This window comes from Schistocerca cancellata, chromosome 3 (genome assembly GCF_023864275.1).
Source record: "Schistocerca cancellata isolate TAMUIC-IGC-003103 chromosome 3, iqSchCanc2.1, whole genome shotgun sequence".
Classification (NCBI taxonomy): domain Eukaryota; kingdom Metazoa; phylum Arthropoda; class Insecta; order Orthoptera; family Acrididae; genus Schistocerca; species Schistocerca cancellata.
In genome coordinates, this window is record NC_064628.1 from 701211601 (window position 1) to 701228962 (window position 17362).

General features: G+C 38.4%; 1 protein-coding gene across 1 annotated transcript in view; it reads right to left on the reverse strand.

Annotated features, from left to right (window-relative positions):
• Positions 1–17362, reverse strand: part of LOC126175695 (VPS35 endosomal protein-sorting factor-like) — a 104950-nt gene that overhangs the window by 58008 nt on the left and 29580 nt on the right. The window contains exons 3-6 of the mRNA XM_049922631.1: positions 14406–14582; positions 12326–12479; positions 12029–12231; positions 820–950 (exon numbers count right to left, since the gene is read on the reverse strand). Of these exons, the coding sequence (XP_049778588.1) occupies positions 820–950; positions 12029–12231; positions 12326–12479; positions 14406–14582 (665 nt within the window). The remainder of the gene's footprint in view (positions 1–819; positions 951–12028; positions 12232–12325; positions 12480–14405; positions 14583–17362) is intronic.

The following is a 17362-nucleotide window of genomic DNA, read 5'->3' on the forward strand; positions in this document are numbered from 1 at the left end:
GGTCAACAGATGACTCTGCCATGAAAGTTTACCCCAGCCCACCTACGCAGCCACTGCCGCAGCATTCAGGCAAACAGCTGCTCAGAGTGTGCACCACAACACTGACACAGGCTGTGGGGGTAGTGTTATGATATAAGGGACATTCATCGGGCTTCTATGAGACCTGTTACAGTAATTAAAGGCACCATGACACCTGTGGGGGGACCACCTGCATCCCTTCGTGGTAGATGTCTTTCCTGACAATTATGGCTCTTCCAAAAGGATAACTGTCTGAGCACACAGCCAGGATCATGCTACAGTGATTTCAAGAACATGATAGTGATTTCACACTGATGTCTTGGCCATCAAATTCACCTTACCTGAACCTTACAGAACACATCTGGGATGTTATTGGGTGTCAGCTACGTGCCTGCAAGTCCCTGGACTATAATTTTACAAGACCTGTGTGACCCACATGTAGACATCTGGCGCCACATACATCCAGAAACCTGCAAAGGACTTGTCGAATCTGCAGCATGCAGAAGTAATGCAGTATTGTTTACCAAAGGTGGAAGGAAGGAAGCAAAGGAGGTTAGGGAGTTTTATGTCCCATTGACAGTGAGGTCATTAAAGACAGCCCAAAGGTGGAAGAACACATTATTATGCAGGTTGTCATAAAGTTCTGATTCATCAGCGTATTTCTCACGAAATAACAATTTTTTCTATTTCCCAGTCAATTAAGCGTCTGCTTTAAAGGATCTTTTAACTGTTTATTACATAATGGTGTAACTATGCAACATGGATAATTAAAAGATCAAATTTTCAGAGCTCCATACTTACACATAATATTCTGCTTTGGTCCGCAGTCTTTCATATACTAATCTCCCAAATATATCTAAAATATCTGTTATTAGAACAAATTTACTTGGATAGAACTGAATAACAGATGTATCCACCAACAACTTTGAGCACTGCAAAGGAGAAAGACGGAATTAGCCATTTTTCCAGTTATGGTGATGCAACTAGTAGGAGGTAGTTACTTCACAAACTAACATAAGCCATTTAGCACATATATATAAAGAAAGATGATGAGACTTACCAAACAAAAGCGCTGGCAGGTCGATAGACACACAAACATACACACAAAATTCAAGCTTTCGCAACCAACGGTTGCCTCTTTCCTGATGAGGCAACCGTTGGTTGCGAAAGCTTGAAGTTTGTGTATATGTTTGTGTGTCTATCGACCTGCCAGCGCTTTTGTTTGGTAAGTCTCATCATCTTTCTTTTTAGATATATTTTTCCCACGTGGAATGTTTCCCTCTATATATATATATATATATATATATATATATATATATATATATATATATATATATATAGAGGGAAACATTCCACGTGGGAAAAATATATCTAAAAAGAAAGATGATGAAACTTACCAAACAAAAGCGCTGGCAGGTCGATAGACACACAAACAAACACAACATACACACAAAATTCTAGCTTTCGCAACCAATGGTTGCCTCGTCAGGAAAGAGGGAAGGAGAAGGAAAGACAAAAGGATATGGGTTTTAAGGGAGAGGGTAAGGAGTCATTCCAATCCCGGGAGCGGAAAGACTTACCTTAGGGGGAAAAAAGGACAGGTATACACTCGCACACACACACATATCCATCCACACATACACAGACACAAGCATATATATATATATATATATATATATATATATATATATAATAGAGGGAAACATTCCACGTGGGAAAAATGTATTTAAAAAGAAAGATGATGAGACTTACCAAACAAAAGCGCTGGCAGGTCGATAGACACACAAACAAACACAAACATACACACAAAATCTAGCTTTCGCAACCAATGGTTGCCTCGTCAGGAAAGAGGGAAGGAGAGGGAAAGACAAAAGGATTTGGGTTTTAAGGGAGAGGGTAAGGAGTCATTCCAATCCCGGGAGCGGAAAGACTTACCTTAGGGGGAAAAAAGGACAGGTATACACTCGCACACACACACATATCCATCCTCATATACACAGACACAATCAGACATTTGTAAAGGCAAAGAGTTTGGGCAGAGATGTCAGTCGGGGCGGATGTACAAAGGCAAAGATGATGTTGAAAGACAGGTGAGGTACGAGCGGCGGCAAATTGAAATTAGAAATTAGCGGAGATTGAGGCCTGGCGGATAGCGAGAAGAGAGGATATGCTGAAGGGCAAGTTCCCATCTCCGGAGTTCTGACAGGTTGGTGTTAGTGGGAAGTATCCAGATAACCCGGACGGTGTAACACTGTGCCAAGATGTGCTGGCCGTGCACCAAGGCATGTTTAGCCACAGGGTGATCCTCATTACCAACAAACACTGTCTGCCTGTGTCCATTCATGCGAATGGACAGTTTGTTGCTGGTCATATATATATATATATATATATATATATATATATATATATATATATATATATTTCTGACCACATATATATATATATATATATATGTGGTCAGAAACAGCCTGGAAAGCTTGTAAAGGTGTTGCAGGGTAGGTTGTGCAGAGAAACAATGGTTAAGAAAAAAATTTGATACACTGCGCCATTTCTAAGTTAATTAGTATTAAATCAGGTTGTTGTGCACACAGATTTTAGCGGCCCACTAAATACAATTAGTGTCAGTTGTTCTCATATTGTATACGACAGTGCATCAGACTATTCAGCCTTTGGCCAGGGTTTCATACTTACTACTGTCCCATGTCCAACTTTTGTATAGCTCTCTTGTTCGGTTTTAGGAAACCAAATGAAGAACACGTTTATTAACACCATCCCTGGCGGGCCACTTGAATCTGTGTGCACTATGGCCTGATTGACCAACTTCAGTGCTGATTAACTCAAAAACGTGTGTGTGTGTGTGTGTGTGTGTGTATGCCGCACCCCACCACTACTGCCCCCGTACACAAACACAGCAGTAGGGTAAGGTCCAGCAATTGGGTATTTACTCTTTATTCAATTTTACTGGTTTTCCTATTATCTACATGGACTGACTCACTTTTAGCTGCATATAAAGTGAGCTGCTATTCATAGCAGCAAATGTAAATGTTCTTTAAGCCTTTCTTGATATCCTAAGACCTTATGATGACACTTTCCTGTAAACTACATTTTCAGTGCACAATATGGAAGTACTACAAAAATGCTTTTTATCATAAGACATTGGGGTATCAACAAAGGCTTAAAGAAAATTTATATTTTCTAAAGTGAATAGCAACTCATCTTAAATGCAGCTAAGGCAAGTTAATGAATACAAATAATAGAAAAAAATCAATAATGTTTAATAAGTAAATAGTTTGGACAAGAAGAGAATAGAAGCTTTTGAAATGTGGTGCTACAGAAGAATGCTGAAGATTAGATGGGTAGATCACATAACTAATGAGGAAGTATTGAATAGGATTGGGGAGAAGAGAAGTTTGTGGCACAACTTGACCAGAAGAAGGGATCGGTTGGTAGGACATGTTCTGAGGCATCAAGGGATCACCAATTTAGTATTGGAAGGCAGCGTGGAGGGTAAAAATCGTAGGGGGAGACCAAGAGATGAATACACTAAGCAGATTCAGAAGGATGTAGGTTGCAGTAGGTACTGGGAGATGAAGAAGCTTGCACAGGATAGAGTAGCATGGAGAGCTGCATCAAACCAGTCTCAGGACTGAAGACAACAACAACAACAACAACAACAAGTAAATACCCAGTTGCTGGACCCAGCCACACGGAGTAGATTCCTATGGACAACGTTAATGTGAATGGAAGTAAACACATGGAATTAATTATAGGTAGACTTAATGGAAGCCTTCTTTTTTTTTTTTTGGTAGAATCCTGTAAAAGTGAAGTACATTTTCAAAATGGTCCATATAATGCGATCTGTATTGAGTATCTCTAAAATATTTGGAATTTTTTCAGATCAGCTTGTAGGTAGTGATAAAAGGAGAGAGATGATGGTTTTGTTCATGTGAAATGTTAGAAAGATGTTTAAAAATTTTTGAAAGCAAGGCAAAATAACTTATTAGTGAGACACTACAGATAAATTATTAAAAGTTGTACCTCAAAGACATGATCAAATTATTTTACAGCCCACTGTTTATTTTATTTTATGATGACAAGATAATAGAGGTTATTACGTTTACAGTCCTCCAGCACTCACGTCATCTTTGAACAGAACAAGAAAAGGGGATGACATATAATGGTATGATGTATTTCTGGTCAGACACTGCACAGTTGAGTATGAGATTCAACAACATCATATGAGAAACAACTTTCAGTCATTTAAATTCATTATTTTTACAGCATATTACATGAGATACTTTTCCAATAAGAACAAGAACATTGTGATGTTCAATATTCGAAACAGTACATGGAAAAAAAACGTAACAACACTGTATCTAACTATCTGTGCATTTCATCTGAATGTTTGAATTCCCTAGTTTTGAGTTGGTAAAACTACGAAAACTTGGGACCCATTGTGTTTTGTGTGTGAATGCTACCAACCTTAGCTATCAAACAATGTAGCGCGCAATTACATGACATATGTTTTCATTGGTTACTTCCAAGAGTGCCTTCCACCTTCATAGTCACATGGTACAAAGTGCAAAACGTAAGTATGTAGAGCGCACTGGGCAGGGCTTGCTTTAACAAAATCTTCCCAGGCTTCCATCCAGGTGGCTACATTGAAATTGTGTGACATTTCAATGTGTGTCCCTCTCATGATCTTCTGGTGAAGTGTTGAGATTTTGCGGTCAACCCATATGAGCAGTGGCTGTCTCTCCCCAACCGTCCTCCCTGGAGCAGAGTGTGGTGAGAGGCATAGACTGTAATTTGATTTTCAGTGCATTCAGTCTTGCCCAGAGCTGCAAAGTGTCGACTGCTGGGTGCATTCTTGGCACACAGCTGCTAGTGCCGGGTTCCATGCCATACTAATCTGGTGCCTCTTGCTCCTGTTGACGAGTTTGTCATGGAGACTTACCTCAAGACAACTGATTCTTTGATGATGCTTCACCAAAAGCCATGAGCTCAGCACAATGCTTTTGTTTTCTCAAATTCAAACGTAAATCCCTCATTGAGGAAGAGTTCTGCCACTGGAGATTTATCTTTATGCCCCACTTGTAACCATGTAATACATTCCATGCAGCACTGTGTTTACCAAATGTACTTGTGGCCACACTCACAAGGTACTACACCGGGTGTTTGGAAATTCCTACTGCCAACTTCTAGCACTTATACTGGGGAGTGAGAACATAATATTTTGAACAGGAACCCACATCTGGAAACATACTGTTTTCGTTCTACAATTGTTTCAATTCATATGATTATTTCATCCACTTCCGATTGAGGAACTGAATTAGGTGTGACGCAGTACAATTGTTAGGTAAGAATTTGAAAGGAAACATAATGAAACCTCCATTTATCACTCAGGCAGATTTGTTTGCTTAAACATTTAAACGTTGCGTGTTTACATTATTCCAAAACAAAAAAAGGACCCTGCATACTGTATGTAGAGAACAGTACTGATGCATTACAATAGTGGCTCAATGTGGCACCCACCAATGCTGTTATAGACACTGTATTTATGACACATGTTCTGGTATACACTCTCCATTTCATCTGGTGATTCTACAGCTTCTAGTGCAGTGGCCAGAACTCATACCAGCAGATCTTCCTCAGTTTCTACAGGTGTCTTGTAATTTAACTTTGCATACAATCCCCCAAGAAGTAGTCCTGTAGGAGTTAAATCTGAAAATTGTGGCTGGACCACATCAGCCTATCCATCCTTCACCATATCATCTGTTGAAATATCTCCAAACCTCAAGTGAGAAGTGAGGTGGTGCATTGTCATGCTGAAACCACATTTCCTGATGGACAATCAATAGCACAGCTTCCAAGAATGGGTTCAATTTGTTAATACCAAACCGGCGATGAAATTCCCGAACATGCATGGCACAAGGGTTTTCATCTGTCCTGTCAGTGTCGCAAATTTAGAAAACAGTCCCTAGCGGACTTACATCCATCTGTGACTAGAACTTGATGTGGAAACTGGGGTGTGTCAGTGCAGCAGTGCAGGAACCACATGCAACAGGCAATGCATTGTGGAAAATCAGACTGACCTGAGCATGTACAAGTTGTACAGATGTAATTGTTGCTCATGCAGAACATTCCAGATGACTAACACCCATTGCATGTGCAATTGTGCGTGTATTCATTGATGGGTTCCCTTCAATGCAATGTAGTACATGTACTTCAAATTTGAGCATGCGGCATTGCCGTGGAGCACCATGGTCCTTCCTTCTCATGATGAAGGTACCTGTTCCTCGGAGCCACAGCGTAACTTGAGCAAAAGTTTGTGCAATGGCATGCTATGTTGTGGAAAATGTTTTTGATGTAGCTGAGAACATGTACCAAACCGTGTTTAGTGTATTGGAGGTATACAGGCATTGAATAGGTCCTACAGCAAGGCAGATGTAAACTGACATCAGGTAACCATCCGATATAGTACACATTATTCTGTCTACCCTATTGCATACCAGGACAAGCAACTCCGAGACTTTCTCTTTCCATCAGCAGACGTGGACGCGTTACTTATCTCAACTGAAAACATCACAGAACAGAAAGTATTATGTACTCACTCCCATCTATAAGTTTTAGGAGTTTGTAACAGGAATTTCTGAATACCCTGTATGTACTGGGTAGTTTGTCCTGTGCTTCACTGCACCCATTTTAGTGAAACACATTTCTAATAATAAAGTAAAAACAGTCTCGATCACAATAAAATATTTATTTGGAATGGCTACCAGTTTTGGTCAGAATGTAACCATCATGACAATCTTCAGACTATTTATACCACGACAGTAAATGGTGGCAGTGAATGGAGCAGGTATTGTGACTCTACAAACTTCAGCTGCTTAAAATATTTCAGCAACACCACTGTTTTCTCCATGAGAAACATTCACAAAAATCAGCTGGGAGGTTATCTTTGTCACTAAAGACATGTGCCCTGTGTACTAGAGTCATCAGGTAGAGAATGAAAAAATGAAACTCATCTGTATCCTCTGTGTCAGGCCTTCCCCCAGTGATAATTGTAAGTAATGTCAGAAAAAATATCAAGACCACCTTTTGACCACCACAAAAAATGAATGATATGCTTGATTAAGTACAGGACAAATTACAACAGCAAATACCCTGTGTATACAGCATACCTTGCGAATGTGGCTGCCGGTGCACTGGACAAACACAGTGCTGAATCTCACAATGCTACATGGGAATCAGCAGTGGCAGAACATAGGCTCAACAAGGGATATACGTTCAAATTTGAGAAAACAAAAATGTTGTGCTGAGTTATTGGTTTTTGGGAGGGCATCACCAAAGAATCAATTGAGATAAGGCTGCATAACAATCTTGTCAACAAGGATGATGGCTATCAGCTAAGTTTGGCATGGACTCCTACACTAGCAGCTACACACCAAGAATGCAACCAGCAGTTGACATTTCATGACTCTGGGCCAGACTAAATGGACTGAGAGTCAAATGACACCCTGTGCCCTGCACATGGGGGAAGGGGTGGGGAGAGACAGCTACCACTCAGGGATATATGCAGGGCACCTGTAAAATCTCGGCACTTCACTAGAAGACAATGAGAATGACACTCATTGAAACATCATGCAATTAAAACACAACCCCCAGAATGGGAGACCATGAAGATTCCATGAACAGAATACAATGGGAAAATCCACATTCACATATATGGCTTGCTTTCTTGACAACACTCCACTGATTGGATCCTCTTTCATAAACAAGTAAGTTTAAGTATGCACACTAAATTAATGTATGTATCTCAATATTTTAAGTTATAAACGTTTTCCTGTTTTTGGTTACAAATCAAGATGCCAACAATGGTGATAATGATCATTAGAGACTGCATACTAATTTAGTTTCAACACGTATAAAGGAAGGAGATGTCCATGGCTTTACCAAATGAATAAACTCAGATTTAGATGGAGTAATTTAGGAAAATCATTGTCCCATATATGAAATGTTATATCAGAAAGTTCTCACGGGATCAAAGCCATTCTGAAATTATTGAAATCTTGACTGGAGCATAACACATTACAGGAACTTGCAGAAATGGATTTAATGTTTGATGCAGCAGGGTGTTGAGTACGGAAAGGTGAATGAATGTACAAAGGAAACTTTTGTTGTGGGCATCTTCCTAATTTATTGCCACAGATATAAATGCACAAGGGTCATTCAATACAAAGAGAGCTGATTCCTGACAGAGAATAATCTATACTGTAGAATTTGAAAAGATTTTATTGGGTCACACTCACATGGATTTCTTTTCTCTTGGGATTCATGAAGTCATTTGTGTATAAATCTGCAGTAGAAACTGGAGGGCAACAGGTTTGTAGTGTCTCATCGTGCACAGACAACAGAAAAAATTTGTGCATCATTGTAATGCTTCATGGAGACTGGCACATCAGTTTGAATAGACATTACCAGATTAAGGTGTTACTGTATGTACGGTGCTTGTTTATCTAAATAAAAAAAATTAATTAGCCAATACATTTTCAACAATTTTATGATCCTCTACCATCTGCAAAATGTTAACCCTTAAGGTTTGGGGCAGCCCTAGTCACATAATAACTGTTACACTTCAGTACTGGTGCATAAAATCATATTGTCATTAAATAAGTGGTAGCAAAGAAACAGCAGCTCAGTAGTGTAATGAGAAAGGCATTAGCTTTTTGCAAAGCAGCAACCATTCTACCAATTACATAAATTGTCCAGTTGGAGCCTTTTTAAGCATACTCTCAAGAATGGTAAATGCACAACTTCAATCATGTTGTTATGATGCTCTGCAGAAGGAGAATGTTGCAGATCCATGTTTGCAATCATGTATGTTTTTACTCTTCTCCCTCATGACGGCATCATAGTCATAATGAATATGTCAATCTGCCTACACTCAACTAAACTGGATACGAGGAATGAAACAGATTATAGCTTTACACACTTTCCTTCCAAACCATAACTTTACATTTAAGCAAAACAAATAACAAGCCACCTTTAAATTAGCTTCTTGTTCCTATCAGTCAATGAAACTAGTCATGTATTTTGTGACCAACCTTACTCACCCTTCAAATTCAGTGAATGGTTTACATGCTATTTATTCTATATTCTTATGACTTCTGGACAGCATTATTAAAATTTTTCCTATGGGATTTCATGAAGTCATTTGTGTATGAAACAGCAGCAGAAACTGGAGGGCAACAGGCTGGCTGTGTCTCCTTGTGCAACAAACAGCAAAATTTTGTGCACCACTGTAACAGAGTCATGGAGACTAGCAGTGATCAGTCTGAATAGACATTATCAGCTTAAGCTGTTACTGTATGGTGTTTCTTTATGTAAATAAAAAATAATAAATTGGCTCTGAGCACTATGGGACTTAACTTCTAAGGTCATCAGTCCCCTAGAACTCAGAACTACTTAAATCTAACCAACCTAAGGACATCACACACATCCATGCCCGAGGCAGGATTTGAACCTGCGACCGTAGCAGTCATGCGGTTTCGGACTGAAGCACCTAGAACCGCTTGGCCACCGCACCTGGCGCAAAAAATAATAGGTCCATACATTTTCAATCACTTTATGATCCTGTAACATCTGCATAATGTTAACCATTACGGCTTGGGGCAGTCCATATATGTCAATTAGCTGTCTTCATCATTCCAGAGTTAGTCACATAATAACTGTTATGCTTAACACTACTGTGTAAAACCACACTTTTGTTAAATAAGTGGTATCAAAGAAATAGCAGCTCAATAGCGCAGTGAGAGAGACATCAGCTTTTAGCAAGGCAGCAACCCTTCTGCCAATTATGTAAATTTCCAGTTGTAGCCTTTTTAGGTGTACTCTAGGGAATGGTAAATGTACATCTTTAATTATTGTTATTGACATGCTCTGCAGAGGAAGAATGTTGCAATCCATCTTTAGAGTGATATCTCTTTTTACTCTTTTACAACAAGTAGTCATACTGAACATGTCACTCTGCCGAAACTGAACTGTACCATACAGAAGGAATGAAACAGACATTTCCAAAAGAACAGACACCAAGAATATATACAGGGTGTTACAAAAAGGTATGGCCAAACTTTCAGGAAACATTCCTCACACATAAAGAAAGAAAATATGTTATGTTGACATGTGTCCGGAAACGCTTACTTTCCATGTTAGAGCTCATTTTATTACTTCTCTTCAAATCACATTAATCATGGAATGGAAACACTCAGCAACAGGCGTACCAGCGTGACTTCAAACACTTTGTTACAGGAAATGTTCAAAATGTCCTCCGTTAGCGAGGATACATGCATCCACCCTCCGTCGCATGGAATCCCTGATGAGCTGATGCAGCCCTGGAGAATGGCGTATTGTATCACAGCCGTCCACAACACGAGCACGAAGAGTCTCTACATTTGGTACCGGAGTTGCGTAGACAAGAGCTTTCAAATTCCCCCATAAATGAAAGTCAAGAGGGTTGAGGTCAGGAGAGCGTGGAGGCCATGGAATTGGTCCGCCTCTACCAATCCATCGGTCACTGAATCTGTTGTTGAGAAGCGTACGAACACTTCGACTGAAATGTGCAGGAGTTCCATCGTGCATGAACCACATGTTGTGTCGTACTTGTAAAGACACATGTTCTAGCAGCACAGGTAGAGTACCCCGTATGAAATCATGATAACGTGCTTCATTGAGCATAGGTGGAAGAACATGAGGCCCAATCAAGACATCACCAACAATGCCTGCCCAAACATTCACAGAAAATCTGTGTTGATGACGTGATTGCACAATTGCGTGCGGATTCTCGTCAGCCCACACATGTTGAGTGTGAAAATTTAAAATTTGATCACGCTGGAATGAAGCCTCATCCGTAAAGAGAACATTTGCACTGAAATGAGGATTGACACATTGTTGGATGAACCATTCGCAGAAGTGTACCCGTGGAGGCCAATCAGCTGCTGATAGTGCCTGCACACACTGTACATGGTACGGAAACAACTGGTTCTCCCGTAGCACTCTCCATACAGTGACGTGGTCAATGTTACCTTGTACAGCAGCAACTTCTCTGACGCTGACTTTAGGGTTATCATAAACTGCACGAAGAATTGCCTCGTCCATTGCAGGTGTCCTCGTCATTCTAGGTCTTCCCCAGTCGCGAGTCATAGGCTGGAACGTTCCGTGCTCCCTAAGACGCCGATCAATTGCTTCAAACGTCTTCCTGTCGGGACACCTTTGTTCTGGAAATCTGTCTCGATACAAACGTACCGCACCACGGCTATTGCCCCGTGCTAATCCATACATCAAATGGGCATCTGCCAACTCCGCATTTGTAAACATTGCACTGACTGCAAAACCACGTTCGTGATGAACACTAACCTGTTGATGCTACGTACTGATGTGCTTGATGCTAGTACTGTAGAGCAATGAGTTGCATGTCAACACAAGCACCGAAGTCAAAATTACCTTCCTTCAATTGGGCCAACTGGCGGGGAATCGAGGAAGTACAGTACATACTGACGAAACTAAAATGAGTTCTAACAAGGAAACTAAGCGTTTCCGGACACATGTCCACATAACATCTTTTCTTTATTTGTGTGTGAGGAATGTTTCCTGAAAGTTTGGCCGTACCTTTTTGTAACACCCTGCATAAAGGATTCCACACCACAACGTTACATTTACGCAAAACATACTATTAGTCATTTTCAAATTCTTATTCTTGTCAATTATGTTCTTCCACAAATGAATCTAGCCATGTATTTTATGACCAACCTTACTCACTTTTTCAATTCTATATTGTTATAACTTCTGGTCTGTCACATTCAGATGGATGGCATAATAATTTCCTGATATTGCTGTACCTATAACCTATCACTGCAGTTCAAAATGAAGTACATATTCTCTGAACTTTTGTGCAACACCCAGCAGTTTTACTATTTAGGCAACAGATAATCATAAGCTTCTTCCCACCTACCTGAATTGCAATTTTGAGTGCCTTTACACGTTGGTCAGTGTGCCATGCCTGTACCAGTTCTTGATTGAGCTGCTCTATGCGATTAGTATACTCATGCTGAGACAGATCCAGCATTTGCCTAACAGATCCTTCTTCAAAGTCATCAAGCTGTTCAAGCCTGTTCTTAACCTTGTCCACAACAGAACTTTGTGCTTTTACAACAACTGCAACATAAAATTAATTGCTGTCAAATTCACTGATTACAAATTAACTTTTGAGAGCTACATTAATAATATGTTTGGCTAAAATTTACAATACCTTTCTCTCCACCAGATAAAAAGCTTGTCATAATTGACAGTTTTTCTGACGTAGTAAATTTACTTAAAATGGCTGATTTCCGAGAAGACCATGGCTCTATATTATCTTGAGGAGCATCCTTTGCCTTTTTCTGTCCAGGTGGTTTAATTTCCCACTGAACATTAAATAATCATTTTACAATTAAGTGAGGCAAATTCATTTCTCCTTACACATGAGAGAAACAATTTGTAAAATAGTGCCTGACTAAAAACAAGTAAAAGTGTCATTATGAATCAGGGTAAATTGTATTATATTGTGGAATTGAAAAAGAATCCCTAGTTGTTAGTTAGTGATAGAGATGGTAAGAGTACAAGAAAAAAAAAAAAAAAAAAAAAAAAAAAAAAAAAAAAAAAAAAATCTTCACTATCTACCTTCTGTTACTGTTGGTTTCAAGAACCAAGATTAAATGATCCCTTTTATTCATGTTGCTGTTGGTTCTACTCTGGCTGCATCAATTTCAGAAACTGCTAATAAGTTATTCTTTCTCTGCTTAGCTTCACTTTTTTATTTTAAAATATAGTTATTTATTGCTGAATATTATTTTTTGTGAAATTGTTAATATACCTGTACCAGTACCAGTACTTACTGCTCAAATAAAGAGAGAGGTGGAAGTTGACAAAAATAAAACAAAAAACAATAAAACTGTATTATGCTGATGTTGGTTCACTTAGGCTTGACACCTTCTTTTAATTAAATCAACAATGTTACAGACTTATCTTCTTCCACTGGAATTTTTACTTTACACACAATATGAAAATCTCCCTGATACCAAATTTTCATAATGAAACAAGCTTAGAACAATTACCGGTATCTCAATGACTTCAAATTTAATCCACCACAATTTGTGTAGACCTACTATTTACAAACACTCTATTTCTTTCAGCAAGCACAAGATATAACAACATTTTATCATGTGCCTCCTGAATAGCTTTGCTGATCTTTTTTTGTCTCCCAAAATTGGGACTGATTTATGGAAGCTCTTGAAATATTTGGTCCATTCACATAGGAACATCACAAACTTGGCCTTAATTTTAAGGAGAAGACGGCACACTTGCAAGAAATCCGTCCTTCCCTCTCTTTTGCTAATGAGAAGAATCTGAATCTGAAAGTTAGCATTTCTGACAGCTCTTCTTTGTACACATCACTGTAATGCTGCATAGTAAGATCTTCTTTTAATATTTATTCATTAACAGAGTTTCTTATTTATCAACATTATAGCATAAAAATCTGAAAAAGAGTTGGTCATTACCATCCCCTTAATAACAAAATAAGTTCAACCATATTTGCTTCAATTTTACTATTCTGACACTTGCTCAAGAAGCATGTAATCGCAGACCATAGTTTTTCAAATGGTATGTGAAGCTCTGTGAACTGTGAATTAGTGCAATCAACTACTGGGGTTAACTGCTCGTTCATGTCCTGATATACCTGCAATCTCAGAATTTACTCAGAGGTCCTCTATTTGATGATGGGAAATTTGCGAATAATGTTCTTTTTGATGATCAAATGATTTATGCTTACTTCCGGCATTGAGATAATGTTAATTATCTTTTATTTAGAAAGGAAATAATGTAGCTTAGTGTTTAATGTTTCATTGCCGAGATCATTAGATATGGAGCACAAGTTCAGCTTGAACAAGAATAGAAAAAATATCAGAATTCATGATGTTGAATGCACTCACCTGAAGTGATTGTCTAAAAATTACAGGATTTAAATCTCTCTCTTCCACAATGTAACTCTAATGTTCTAACTACAGTGCCACATTTTACAGCCTTTTTACATTCAAAAACAGACCATCTTATGAGTTCTCTTTATGAATTCACTGAGGCTGATTCCCACATCTTCAGGGGACAAAAATAAAAATGAAAATAGAAAAATTCATTACAAAATACATCCTTCTTACACAGTTTAAATAGCATCTGAAACTCTTAACTGATGAGTGATTCAGGCTGCCATATTTAAGGAAGTATTATGTTACTTAGAAAAATTTAAATCAGTTATTGCACAATAGGTGAAGGGTTGTTGGACACCCCTTTCGTACCATGTCTGCTGCCATTTTTGATAAGGGATCCATCTCTTGCTTAGCAAACTGGCTGAGGGGATCACTGCCATCCAAGGCAACTCCCAGAGGATCCTGTGTAGGTGTTGGTGTTGAAGATCCTGTGCTGCTTGCTGTGCTACCGCACAGAGTCCGACGGGCTATACGACTCTCAGTCATCTAGACACAAACAAACAAACAATAAATGTAGCTGAAAGCTACAGAACAGTCAATGATGTGTACAAATTATACAAGTCATAATTACAGTTAGAATGAAATATACACAAGACATAAAAACAAGGAATCAGTCAAGAAGGAGCAATAACAACAAACATATTTCCTTTCATTCATTCTGGTCCTTCAAAAGAACTGTATAAAAAACAGAAGTACTGTGGAGGGGGGTGTTTTTATAATGGGGTTTCCAACAAAACAGCTCTGAACATATACCTCTGCATGAATGTACAGAAATAAAATGCATTATTTATACCCTCTCAATTCATAAAATAAAATGTAAAGAATTTCAGAATCTTAAAAATCTGTATAAAATGTGGACACCAGTGTGTGAGGTCCCAATGGAATATTCATAGCAGGGATGAATGCCATTGTCATTTGTAGGCTATGTTTCTTTTGTGTAGATGAGAGGTTTATTTTTGATGATCATGACTGAGAAGATCAAAAACCACACAAGCAAAAACAATTACATGTAGCAAACAGATCCATAAGAAACCAGCAATTACTGTTAAATTGTCAAACTTGATTCTTCTTTGTGATAGAGAGGGAGTGTTTCTCCCTCACCCTCCACTAGCAACTATACAAAAAACTAATCGAACTGACATATTTGACAGCAGAACACTATTTCACTGCTGTTCAAGAAACACTTAAGTCTGACCTTAAGTTTCTTAACTTTATGTGATGTCATGAAGGCTGCAACTGCAAGCTAATGTCTGCTTGATGGGTTATATTACTATACAGTTACTTGAAAACGACCATACAGCTGAAACTATGCAGCAGTGAATGCAAAACAAAGGGATTTTTTAACCCAACCAATAACAGTCAGTGTGTCACAATGTAACCATTCAGAGACAAAGATTCTCTTCTAACATACGGTGGCCTCTATGAATTAAAACTTAAAAGCTGTTATCTATGTAACGTTGCAGTCACTTTTTACTGACAACCTGTGGCACCACTACACATGGATTACACACATTTACAATGTGGATGGCAGTGACATTTTTAAGGACATTTGAAAAGCATCTCGTGTTTCTTAACAATCACACTGAAATGTAGATTAGACTAGATCCTGTTTTCATTCCATAGATGCAAAAATGAGATGTTTCTTGTGGGTGTGGAACAAGTCAGAAAGTATAATATAAAAAACATAATACATTTTAACTTAGTATTAACTACACTGATCATTTGTCAGGCAATTGTCAAAATAGGTGATTACATTACAGTAAACAGGAACTGCTAATATTTCGAGAATTAATACACTGTCAGACTGAAACACAGTTATGCACTTTTAATAAATTTAATATACACAAAATACCTAATCTTGACTGTTGTGACCAAGTGCTGGCAAAACTGAAATCTAACAGACTTTTTTACTTATGCTGGTCTAACAGTCCTTGTTAAGATATTCATCTATAGAGTAGGAGGAGTTGCCTGTCAAAAAGTATTTCAAATTCTGTTTAAACTGTGCTTTATCTGACACCAAGTTCTTTTTATGGTTGCTGGCAATTTATTAAAAATGTGTGTCCCTGAATATTGGTCCCCTTTTTAGACCAAGGTAAGTGATTTTAGGTCTTTATGTAAGTTGTTCTTATTCCTAGTGTTGATACTACGTACTGAGCTATTGGTTGAAAATAGATAGATTACTTGCAACAAATTTCAGTAAGGAACAAATATACTGAGAAGCAGTGGTTAGAATACGAAGTTCCTTGAACAGGTTTCTACATGATATTCTTGAATTTACAACACAAATGAGTCTTATTACACGCTTCTGCATGCTAAAAACTTTTGGTCGGTTTGTCAAGTTACCCCACAATATGATCCCAGGATGCAAGTTCTTTTTTTTTAATATATATATATATATATATATATATATATATATATATATATATATATAGTTATAATAGAAGGAAACATTCCATGAAGGAAAAATATACCTAAAAACAAAGATGATGTGACTTACCAAATGAAAGTGCTGGCAGGTCGACAGACACACAAACGAACACAAACATACACACAAAATTCAAGCTTTTGCAACAAACTGTTGCCTCATCAGGAAAGAGGGAAGGAGAGGGAAAGACGAAAGGATGTGGGTTTTAAGGGAGAGGGTAAGGAGTCATTCCAGTCCCGGGAGCGGAAAGACTTACCTTATGGGGAAAAAAGGACGGGTATACACTCGCGCACACACACACATATCCATCCACACATATACAGACACAAGCAGACATATTTAAAGACCAAGTCTTTAAATATACTGCAATACAAGCACCACGTATAACAATATGTGGTTCAGGAAAGACTTTTCAGTCAAAACTAGCATAAGAGTTAATTAATAGCACCTTGTAAGTTTTACACTGTTTTTACTACTCCACTGCTGAGAAACAAAATGACAATAGATACATTATTTGTGTTCCAACTTAATGATATTCAGGATGATTATCTCAAACTGCTCATTGTTTCAATTGAAGAACCATAGCTGGACACACACAGATTCTAGACACCCAGGATAAGGACACACATGTTATAATGCCAAACACTGACCCATAAGTCAAGATTTTATAAAAATTCCTAAAGCACTACTTTATCATTCCACCCTATGGCACAGGATTCAGTATGCAGCAAAGTTGTGGATTATGAACCAACATCAATAAGATGGCGGTGGAGAGACAAAAGCCACAGCCTTCACATTGAGCTCAATTGTAGTCCAAAGCAGCAGACTGACAATGAAGAAT